The sequence below is a fragment of the Macrobrachium nipponense genome, chromosome 5 (assembly GCF_015104395.2).
Source record: "Macrobrachium nipponense isolate FS-2020 chromosome 5, ASM1510439v2, whole genome shotgun sequence".
NCBI classification, from domain to species: domain Eukaryota; kingdom Metazoa; phylum Arthropoda; class Malacostraca; order Decapoda; family Palaemonidae; genus Macrobrachium; species Macrobrachium nipponense.
In genome coordinates this window covers 103,839,420-103,851,639 of record NC_061107.1, presented here as the reverse complement: position 1 = coordinate 103,851,639, position 12,220 = coordinate 103,839,420, and the positions used below count along the sequence as shown (strand labels likewise).

Here is a 12,220-nt window from a genome sequence, read left to right as displayed (position 1 = left end):
TTTAGTAATTATTTGCTATACATTTTTTTTTTTATTTTTTTTGGACCAGGGCTTCAGAGTTCATGAGACTGCTCCTGTTGATGACTTTGTCATATGCTAAATATGATTATTACTTATTATTATTGTTGTAAACCAAGCTGCAACCCTAGTTGGAAAAGCAGAATGCCGAGTCCAAGAACAAAGGAAATGGAGAGTAAAGAATTAACTGTGGAAGAGAAATAGAAATTAAAAATAAGAGAAATAACCATGTTAAATAATCCCCAAAGGAGGGTAGTGCCATAAGTGCACCTCATGGCAGCATCCCTTACTTTTCACCCTATGCTAACATTTGTTTTATGATGCAACTACAAAGTTTCCTCTTGTCATACCTATAAACCTTTTTTACTCTTGATTTCCCTTTCAGTGCTGAATGACCTCATAGGTCCCAGCATTTGGCCTAAATTTTATATCCTGAGTTAAATAAATAAGGCAAATTACGCAAAACTATGAAATGACTCATGACTGATAGACGCGTAAATTTATTACTAATACGGTATTTGTTTAATAAAAGAAGGAAGTACATACTATTGTGTATAGTTTGGACCTCTTTTCATTTTTATATAATATCGGGCTTGCATAATTAAGATTTTCAAGTTTTATTTACAATTGTTGTCATATTTTATTCTTTTTCACCAGGTACAAACCTCCCTGTATTTGAGTCTGTCGAAGATGGTGTTGACACCTATGAATTGACTGGTTTATCACGAGGTGGCCAACAGATGGCCAAACTGAAGACTAATTACAAGCGAGCCATTGAACTTTTGATTGAATTGGCTTCACTTCAGGCCTCCTTTGTAACCCTTGACAATGTTGTTAAGATAACAAATCGTCGAGTCAATGCCATTGAACATGGTAAGTCAAAAGCATTAGACTACTGGTAAGAAGTTTGACTTGCATGGAACAATATTTTATTATTTTTATTGCTTCAAGGCATAATAAATTTAATCAAAGGAATGAGTAAATTTTTTTTTTGTGGAAAAATGGAGTTAGCAAATGATCATCTACAAGTAAAATGTAACTCATGGTGTCATTGCTGGCATAAAAACAGTAACTTACTTTAAATATTTTATTTTTTTGTGATTGTACCATGCTTCTCGTTTCACTTTGTGAGCATGAGCTCTGAAATTCTAAAATTTGTGGTTAACACTAAAAGAAGTGTAGTTGCTTCAGTCTACCACTTCCACACCCCACAAGGTAAAATGTCATTGTTTATCAGATAAAAATGGAATTCAGAGATTCCAACAATGACTTAAATTTCCGTAGTCCTGTGTATACATATTGCATATTAATTTAAACTTACACATGCACTGTGCCTCTCCCCTTTTCTCTCTCATACAGTATTTATATTGAAATGCAGTGTAGTACAGTACTGTGCTGGATATTGTAATGTTGTTACATATATATTTTTTCTGTATGTGCATATGTACACATTTTACTCTCTCTCTCTCTCTCTCTCCATCTCTAAGATCTTTTTTTCTTATTAGGAACTTTGCATTTGCCCCCTTTGTTCTTACACGAATACAAACCTTCAGTCTTCACATAAAATTTAGCTTGTGAGTGGGAGCTACATTCTATGTAAAGACCTTCAGGCATGTGTGTCAGGAAAATACAAATTACTTAAAAATTTGCTATATTTTATATAGTTTTAGAAGCAATTCATTTTGCAGATATTTCTGTGATCTGCATAAGTAACTTTAATATTTCCTATAAATTGAATGTTGTTCATATGCGGAACAAACCTTTGGTCTTAACACTAGGATAAATCTTGCGTCAGCTGGAAACCAGTGAAAGCAATCAAAGATTGTATAGCAAGGAATCTCAGGAAACTGGCAACTCAAGTGTATATGGGGTGGAAGCTGGTCATCGACCAAGCAAGCACCTTGTGACCCGTTAGTCTTTTTTTGGCTGCCTAGGAGAGTAGACACTTTTGCTCTTCTTCCAAGCCAGTTGCTTTGTTTGCCTGTGATTCTTTGTTTTCAGTTGTCTGTGTGTAATTGTGTTTGTTGAGGATTCCTCTGAGTCTTCATGGCTTCGTCAATGCATATGCCCGGGCGTTGTGTTTGTCATGGGGTTCTCAGAGTCTTCGTGACTTTGTCAACGTATGTGCCCGGACGTTCAAAGTTTCCTATGCACCAGGTTTTTGGCTGCTACAGTTACAGATCCCTATCAACATGCAGTAGGTGCCGATCTAATTTTTGCGCTTACTAATCCCTGTCTGGAATGTCGTGCCTGGCCTAAGTGGCAGGAAGATGTTTTACAGGAAGATGGAGCATCACAGAGTTTCTACTTTTCCTTCTTGGAAGGGGTTTTATTCTCCTCATTTAGACAATTCAGCTTCCCCCTCTTCCAGAAGCGCTCCCCCTACTGCAATTGTACCTCTGTCTCCTTCCTTTTCTTCCATCAATTTGTCGTTGGAAGTATTGGGAGTTGCACAGGATAATGTTATGTTTAAAGTGGCCCCCTCTCCCACGGGATCTAATGCCCTTCCCAAGAGGGAGGAGGCTACACCATCTGTTTCATTAATTTCAGATATGGAATAAAAAAAGATGGTGGCTGTTTGGGCGTCGCTAGGCCTGTGGGGTTCCCCCTCCTTGGATGGCCTGCTGTCTCATTTCTTGGAGGCACGTCTCCTCCCCCGGCTCCAATGGCAGTCCTGCCTCCTCCAGGACTACATTATTTTGGATCTCGTGTGCTGCCTCCTAGCAGGACGCCTATGTAAGTGTCAACACTTACTGGGTTGTCTTTTATCACTCCGCAAGTGAGGCCATCGACCAGCACTGCCTTTAGAGATGTCGTGATGTCACTCCCAGCATGCTCTCAGCCTATGACGTTACCTGTGGTGGCGTTTCTTCCTCCCATTGTTGTGATGTAATCCCATTCTACTATGACGTTATTGCTTGCTCTCGCTGAGCCATTGGAGGCGTTATTTCAAGCTGTGTTTCAAAGGCTGGACCCTGTTTTTCGTACACTGCTCTCTCTGGGAAGAAGAGCTGTAAATGGAGTTATTCTTCCCCTCCACCTTCTAGCAAGAGAGGTTTTGGAGGGGAAGTTTCATTACATCTCCTGCTGTGAACGCCTTGGTCTCAGACTGTGATGGCTCTCTGCGCTCCAATAGATCCTCCAAGTTTCTTCCTCCTCCTCCTCTCGTGCAGCATAGGAAGTATTACGCCACTAATGTGCTTCAGTTGATGTCCTGTCACCTTAATCTGGATGTGGTCCCTCTTAAACCTGGTTTGACCCTGGATCAGGTTAGGCCTGAAGGTCCGTCTTTTTCGTCGCAAGAGTCCTTGTCTATGGAGAATGTGGCTGTTACCATCTTCCAGACTGTCTCTGGGCTGGACTTGTGGTCCACTGCAATAGCCAGGATTGCTAAGGGTCGAGCCAGGGAGGTTTAGTCGGTTCTTCCTCCTTGGCTAGGTTGTTGCAGTCTGGTGCAAAGGCTATTTCATATCAAGGCCACCTTAGTGCAACTTTGTGGGCTAACCTCCTGGCCAGGAGGGACACGGCCTTGTCAAAGATGGCGGGATCAGTAGTCCTTGTCGGCTCTCCGGAATAGGGACCTCCTTGATTCTCAGTTTCTTTTTGCAAGAACAGAGTTAGAAGATGCGAACGACCGGTGACGGGCAGATACTAAGGATTGGCTGGTCCATCAGGCAGTGTCTAAGTTGGAGGCTGTTCTCGTCCTCCTCCTCCTCCCCCTCCTCAGCGACAGACAAGACAGTCTTCTGTCGTTACTAAGGCGTTCAGCTTCTGTGAGGGTCTCTGTCTCCTTCACAGCCCAAGCCAAAACAAGTGTCCCTTAAAATCCCGCCCGTACAAGCATGGAAGGGGTTCTAGAGGGAGGAACAGAGGGGGTCGTCAATAGAGTGGGCGCCTCTCCCTCTCCGTTGCCACGGGTAGGGGGATGCCTGGTGGGCCATTGGGCCAAATGGCAATTGCATGGAGTGGAGAAATTGGTAGTACATACATGTTCTTCGGGTGGAATATGTACTACCCTTCAACTTCTCTCCCCTCTCTCAGACAGACCCCTTCTCAATCGGACGTATGCTTACGACTCCCTAAATGCTGAACAAGGGTGTGGTGGAAGAAGTAAAGCATCCTTCTCCGGGGTTTTACAGTCAAATTTTCCTGGTTCTGAAAGCTACAGGCAACTGGATACCAGTAATTGACTTTTACACACTAAATCACTTGTCAGGAAGATGAGGTTCAGGAAGGATATGCCCTGGACAGTGTTGGCAGCGATAAGAGACAGCGACTTCCTGTTGTCAATAGACTTGAAGGATGCTTACTTTCAGATTCTGATTCACCCTTCATCCAGAAGTTCCTTTACTGCACTCTGGGAGAACAGGTCTTCCTATTCAAGTTACTTTGCTTCGGGTCGATTACAGCTCCTCGGGTGCTCACAAGGGTTTTTGCCCTTGTCTCGACACACAGGCTCATGCTCAAGGATTTCACCTCTTAAGATACCTCGACGACTGGCTGGTCTCGGCAAGCTTCAGGGAGAAACTACTTCAGTACAGAGATTGTCTTCTTCAGCTTTTGAAACTACTACAGTACAGAGATTGTCTTCAGCTTTTCCAGGAGCCAGGCTTAGCGGTAAACCTGGAGAAGTCAGTCTGATTCCCAGTGAGAGAGCTCTCTATCTAGCTATGGCTATAGATATGGCAGCATTGAAAGTTTTTCCGTCAGACCAGAGGTTGGAGAGGTTTCGGTCAGTGGCACACTTATTCCTGTCATGGCCCAAACAGCCAGCTCACCATTGGCAGGTCCTTCTGGGGAATTTGTCTTTTCTGGAGTAGCTGGTTCCTCATGGTAGCCTTCATCAGCAGTCTCTGCAGTGAAGACTGAAGGAATTCTGATCCCCGGCAGGAGATTCCCCTCTGTAGAGAGTTCATTTGTCAGAGGAGGTGAGAAAAGACCTTCATTGGTGGTTGGACAACCAGAATCTCTTGGTGTGGATGCTTCCATCACCGGTTGAGGTACTCATCTGGAAGATCTTGTCTCTGGCACTTTGAGTGCGGAGAAAAAAGCTGCTACACATAAACGTGTTGGAGTTGAAAGCAGCTTTCCTTTGGTCTGCGGGAGTTTCGTGAGAGGGTAGAGGGTCATTTAGTTGTTCTGATGTCTGACAACACCATAGTGGTCGCCTATGTGAACAAGTTGGGGGGGCCTGGTGTCTTGTAATCTCCATTTGTTGACAGTCAAGTTGCACCAGTTGGCTATCAACAACTCAGTGGAGCTCTCTGCCAGGTACATTCCTGGAAGGAGGAATGTGATAGCCGACAAGCCAAGTCGTCTGAACCAAATCCTGGGCACAGAGTGGTCCCTGCATCAGGATGTGGCGGACAGGGTTTTTTACCTTTGGGGAAACCTATGCTAGATCTCTCTGCCACTCGCTGCAACGGGAAGCTGGAGCTTTACTGTTCAGTGGTTCCAGATCCTCTTGCTCTAGCAGAGGATGCCTTACAGCACCCTTGGGACAACCTTGAGGTGTACGCCTTCCCTCCGTTTTGCCTGATCCGTCAAGTTCTGAACAGGGTATTGAGTTTTCAAAATCTCAGGATGACTTTGGTGGCTTCTCTGTGGCCTCAAGCGGAGTGGTTCCCGGACCTTCTTTCTCTTATGTCAGAAGTTTCAAGAGAGATTCCCTCTTAGCAGCAACTTCTTTGCCAGCCTCATGTCGAAAGATTTCACCAGTCAGTAGAGTCCATCTCTTCACAGCTGAAAAGCGCCTGAGTGGCATGGTCGGTATCATCTTAGCTTGCCACCTCGGTGACCACGAGTTTGTTTCTTGGGCATTCCATTGAGGGGTGAGATGTGTATTTCTGGTGATAGAAGTTCTCTCAACATGGTTCAGAAGTTACGTAAAGCCGTTGGTCCCGTTGCTGAATAACCACTGGTTCCATGCAGTGTAATAACACCATACAAACAATCTTCACAGCTGGAGACTATCAAGTATCTTTATCAAGTATCTCCTCCAAGGGAGAGGTTTTTCTCAAAAAGGCTGAGGGACGGATGTCAGTTATCTCGGGAAATCCTCGTCAGCAGTTCACCAAGGGAAATGGGCAGTCTACTGTGATGATTGGTATCGTCAACAGGGTTTCTCTCCACTCAGAGCTTCTGTTCAGTGGATTGCGGATTTTTTTTATCGTCCTCAGAGATGAGAAAGGTCTTTCTGTCTTTCAGTTTCAACTATCAGAGGCTACAGAGCAGCCTTGGTTTTGGTGTTGCGTCTGAAAGGCGTGGATATCTCTTCATCTTGGGAAGTTTCCTTGTTGTTCAGGAGGAGTTTTGAACGGTCCTGTTTTCCAAGGGAACTCAAGCTGCCTGTGTGGGATCTTTCTCTTGTCCTGAGAAGTCTTACTCAAGCTCCTTTTGAGCCCCTGCGTTGATCATCAGACAGAGATCTGACTTTAAAGACAGTTTTCCTGTTGGCATTGGCTTCTTCGAAAAGAGTTTTCCTGTTGGCATTGGCCTCTCCGAAAAGAGTTGGGAGCTTCATGGCCTGAATTAAACACACCAGGGGTTGGGGGTCTGTGGGTTTCAAATTTGTCCCGGAATTGGTGGCTAAGACCCAGAATCCCTTGGTGTATGATGACAGATTTGTCTCGTTTTCCATACCCTCGCTGAATGACTGGACAACGATCCGCAAGAGCTGTTTCTTTGTCCTGTCAGAGTGCTACGATGCTATCTAAAAAGGACTAGTCACCTAAGACCTATGTATTGTTGACTTTTTGTTAGCACTGGTCGGTCCAGAAGGTAAATGTCCAAGAACATGTTTTCATTCAGGCTGCGTGAGGGGATTAAACAGTCTTACTCCTCTATTGATAGCTCTTGTCACTGAGTCTGTGCAGGATAGAGCACATGATGTCAGAGGTATAAATTCCTCTCTGGCATTTACGAAAAACTTGTATATTCATAGAATTTTGAACACTGGTTCTTGGTTGCGTCAGTCCATGTAAAAGGATGTTGCCCACAGGTCTTTGGACACTTCTTCCCTGGGTCCTGTGGGGGCTGTCCAACAAGTTATGTGATTCACCCGATGTGGAAGAGAGAATGCGTGAGTTGGTTAGCTTCTTTCCTTCTCTTTTTTTTTCTTTCTTCTTCCTGCAGGCGGGTCGAAAAATAGACATGTCATATGCTGGAACTGGTCTGATAAAGGTGAGTAAGGTAGTCATATTGGTGGTGGTTTTGCATTGTGACAACGCAATAGACTAATCTGCTATTCAGTAACAAGTGCTCCTCTCTCTAAGCACGGGGAGTGGAGTGGTAGCAAATTCCTGTGGTTTATATGGTTTGTTACTTGTGTTCCTGAAATGCAATGAATCTGCCCATATATCAATGTATTTCAACCCAGATGGCCGAGTTTTTAGATAGCCGATTATCTATTTTCTCACGGGCTTTAGACCCCCTTCATTAGACCAGAACTTGTTCTTCTAGGAAAGGTGATCAGGTGGGTTAACTCCCAGCCAGTTTAGGATACCTGTCCCTCCCCAAGTATAAGTCTATCCTATTGTTAAGTCTGAAGGTTTGTTCTGCACATGAACAAATGACAAATTTTTAATCAATTTGTATTTTTCTTAGCTAACAAACCTGGAGTCTTAACGTTTACTGCCCACCTCTAGCTGCCCCTCTTAAATTTTTTTTTTTCCTGGGTTTGAGGAAAGACAAATGCGTCACTAGGTGCTTGCTTGGTTTAAGACCAGCTTCCATCTCGTATACGCACGAGTTGCCAGATTCCATAGATTCCTTGCTATATAATCTTTGATTGTTTTAACCGGTTTCCAGCTGCCACAAGAAGATTTATCCTATTGTTAAGACCTCAGGTTTGTTAGCTATGGAAAATACAAATTGCTTAAAAATTTGTCATATTAATACATAATAGGCTATTACTTACTTTATATGGAACTAGCTGACGTACCTGGCATTGCATGGAAAAAAACTCAAAAGCATAGAATACACCCAAAGCAGCCTTCAGTATTTAATGTCTAGTACTGTGTAACAACTTTTATATCTTAAGCCTCACTAGTTGGACATAAAATACTGCTAATGGTGTGTGATATATAATATGTTGAAAAGCTTTACTTCCAAATCCTATTCATATCATCTTGCTAATAAACATAACCTTCTCTTTTCAGTTATTATTCCAAGGTATGAGCGCACTCTCCAGTACATTTTGTCAGAACTTGATGAGTTGGAACGTGAGGAATTTTACCGTTTGAAGAAGATCCAAGAAAAGAAGAAGCAAGCCAGAGCTAAAGCTGAAAAAGCAAAGCAAGCTTTAAAAGAGGCGGGAAAACTTAAAGAAGAAGCAGATGCACGAAATATGATAACTGATAGTCATGACGAGGACCTCCTCTTTTAAGCCCTTTGAAATCAGATTTATTTTGAATTGTGTAAATTTAAATCCCCCTTTTTTTGTGATAGCTACCAAGTATTTAACTTTTGGTTGAAAGGGTGCTAAATGAATGATGTTTTCATATTTAGTACTTGCACCAGTGAAGGTTTACCATGGCATAGGAAGTTCTATTAATATACATATGTGCACAACATCCGAAACAAATTTTTTTTCAGTAGATATGTAATGCATTGTTTAATTTTAGGCATATTAGCTTGGTTATGCAACATTCCTTGTGTTACCTTAAAAGTTTTTTCCCATAAGTATTTAGTATTTATGATCAGAGTCGGTACACTGCAGTGTTTGTCAAGTTTATGTGCTTATCAAGTACCGAGAACCTTTTGGAAAATTCCTATTTGTGTATACATGTGAGTGTCTTTTTGTATGGTAATCTTTATTATACTGTATAGTACTAGAGAAATGTATTGTTTATATGAAAATCTGAAAGGAGCATGTTTTTTTGTTTATAATATTGTATATAATGTATTATGTTACATGGAAATAAAGTGTAATATATATATAAGCAGGAATTCATTTACAGTCAATGTTGACACCAGAACAGTGCTTCCTAAGATGGAACTGTATCCAACTATTCACATTTGATTGTACATTCATTACCTTTTTAAGGCCTCTGTTATGCTTGCTTCAATTTCATATAAGTTTAATATAGGTATTCTATAGATGGGTGTTGTGTTGTTAAGCGGTGGCTGCTGTTGCTGATGATTTTCTGGACTACCACTTTGATTATAGAACTCTACTGAATATTAAAATTTTACAAAAACTGAAATACACAGTTTTACAAGCTATAAGGATTTAATGAAGTTAAAACTAATTAACAAGGATTGATCAGAGCTCATACTAATAATACTGATAGTCCCCGGTTATCGCCAGGGGTGTGCTTATAAGCAAAAACCGCCAGTGATTTATGAGGCCATAATGGCGCCTATGGCACTGGTAACCGGTTATCGGTGCCATAAGCACCCTTATGGTGTTGATAACTGGAACTCATCCTGTTATGGTGCCATAAATTGCCAATTTTATGGGGCATGTCTCCATTAATCAAAACGTGATTTATGCCGCCATAATAGCGCCTATGGCACTGATTACTGGTTCCTTAGGGCACTGATGACCGGAACTCATCCCGCTATGGCGCCATAAATTGCTGATTTTATGGCGCTAGACAAGCGCCATAAAACCTTTTCGCCAATAACTGAGTTCACCGACAAACTTACAATACACAATTTTCATCTGTAGTTAATTGTGAATGGTTGGTCCTAGCCATGCAGTTCTCCAAGTTTGTGAATGTACACGGAAAACTAAGAGCTGCAATAGCAAACGAAAAAAAAATTTATTACACAGGTAACAAAGACCTTTCTCATAAACTTATTCCCACAATTAACAGAACTGTCAATCACTAAACCATGAAAACCATACTCCAGCTGTAGGTACTACGTAATAAAAAATGTAAATCAACTGAATACGCATGTATTAAGCACTGGTGTAGTAAGCGAGAAAAAACTCAAAAGTAGCAAAGTAAGAAAACAAGCATGAATATAAGATAAAGATTCCAGCATGAATATATGATAAAGTTTCCAGTCTCCAATTAAAGGGAGGACAGAGCGTGCACCGAATTATTTACGCAGGATAAACAATTGCCAATCTCGCTACTGATAATGAGGGAACCCACCGATAGCCAAGCTCTGCTGTACTGAAAGATCCATGGTTGAAGAGGTGGCGATAATGTTGATTCACTGAGCTGTTCCAAGAGCACTCCCTGGATGATAACCTTACTTAATCCATTCTTATTTTCTATCTTGAACCTCGTCTTCCTGACAGAATGATTCAAGGTAGATAAGTCGATCACAGGCCTCCAACCCACTGATGCCATTGGCACCAGGAAGATGTGACTGTAAAACCCCGGAGATGGACGCACCACTCCCTCTATCGCACCCTTGTCCAGCAGTTTCTACACTTCGGAGAATCTGGGGAATACCCTTGCCTGAGCAGAGGCGGGGGAGGAGAAGTCAAATGGTAGTAGATACCCCACCCGAAGGATAACTACTACCCACTTCTCTGTCACTTGGCCAACTGGCCCGCCCGGCAACCCCCCAGACACAATTTTGGCAATGGTCGTGGACCACAAGTCTAACCACAACACCGTCTGGAACATGAAGGCTGCTGTAAGCTCCATCGCCAAGGCATCCTGAGGTGACAAGGACAGTGCCACTGACCTCACCTGCTCCAAAGTCAACCCTGGCTTGAGATGTATGACATCTGGGTTAAGATGTCGAGGCAACAAGCAGGCAGAGTTTGTAGCATAATACTTCCTATGCCTCGTGAGGGGTGGAGGAAGCAACTTGTAAGAAAAGCTTGACTAAAGAGATCCGTCCCGGTCTGACACAGAGGTGTTCACCTTCTGCAAGACCAACTGGACATCCAAGCTGAAACAACGACTTAGGATCATGTGTAGCCCCCAGCAAGGCTTCCAAACAAGTAAGAGTGAAAGAAAACCAAGCCTGAGTCCTACCTTCTAGATTGTTGAACCCACGAATGAGAACAACAACCTCAGTAAAGGAAGACAAAAACTTTTGTGTCTCCTTCCTCCTGCTCTGGCAATGGAGACCAACGACGAGATGATGATGCAGGCTTATCCAACAAACCTTCCTCGTGCAAACCAACTACAGACCCTGCAGCCAAAGAACGTGAAGTGCCAGCCAACACAGACACCAAAGACCTCCCCGGACTGGAGCCATGCGCCAACTCCTACGATGAACCAATCACAACACTAGGAACACTACTACAAACTCTTGCAATAGATGGCTCACATACGTGTCCAAGTATGTATCTGTGCGGAGCAGACACACATACATACGACGGAGAAGCATCTCGAAATCTTGATGCAGAACAAGAATTCCTTGGAGTCGAACCACGAACAGCAACAACGGGAGGGGAAGGTGAACACCCTGGCTGCAACTTCAGCATTCACAACTTTCGATCTTTTCACAGGCGCCTTAAGATTCTCACGATGACGAATAGGCACCAGAGCAGAAGTAGCGGATAAATCGCCAACATGCACATGTACGTGTGAGGTTGCAACATGCTCGTGTCCCAAAGAAGGGGATGACGCAGCAACAGCAGATTGCATAGGGAAAGGAAACTAAACACTAACACTCTCACGAACACGGAAGTGCCGCTCTTCACTCGTTGATGAGGAAATAAAGTCCTTAACCCCCCAACGCTTGATACGCCGACGCGATGGAGGGGAGGAAGATAACACTCCTTCCTTACACACCTTCTTGGCAGGAGAGCGGGGGGAGGCAACGCAACACATTTGCTCACAGCCTTCTCAGCAGAGAAGGCAGCAAACCTATCCCCCAAAACAGAGTCTAATCTCTTGAGAACCACCTGACATAAAGCCTTGGACGGATCTGGAAGAGAGGAAGCAGATGACACGGATGGAAGAGGATACGTCCTGGATGGCAGCAATGATGTCATGGGAGCAAATGATGGCGGCATAAAGGAGCGAGGCAGCTCAGCATCCCCAACCAACGACACCAATGTAGCAGGGGGAGACGCCACTGAAGAAATTGGGAGTGACGTCACTGATGGAACTGGGAGAGACCTCACCAACGGTGCTGAGAGAGATGTCATGGTCTCCCCCTGACCCAAGCTAGTGGTAGGCATCACTGGCGAAGCAATAAGATAATACTTAAGCAGAGCACTACAAAATGGCTGACTGCGGGCACCAATGTAGAGAAGGCCAGGGGGAGGAGGTAGAACTGG

The 12,220-nt window shown here is 43.4% G+C and overlaps 1 protein-coding gene across 1 annotated transcript in view; it reads left to right on the top strand.

The window, feature by feature from the left end:
- The window catches only part of LOC135215564 (V-type proton ATPase subunit D-like), a 49,128-nt gene extending 40,168 nt beyond the window's left edge, over positions 1 to 8,960 (top strand). Inside the window, 2 exon segments of the mRNA XM_064250414.1 lie at positions 676 to 891; positions 8,178 to 8,960. Of these exon segments, the coding sequence (XP_064106484.1) occupies positions 676 to 891; positions 8,178 to 8,404 (443 nt within the window). The 3' untranslated portion in view covers positions 8,405 to 8,960.
- Positions 8,961 to 12,220: the final 3,260 nt, after the last annotated feature.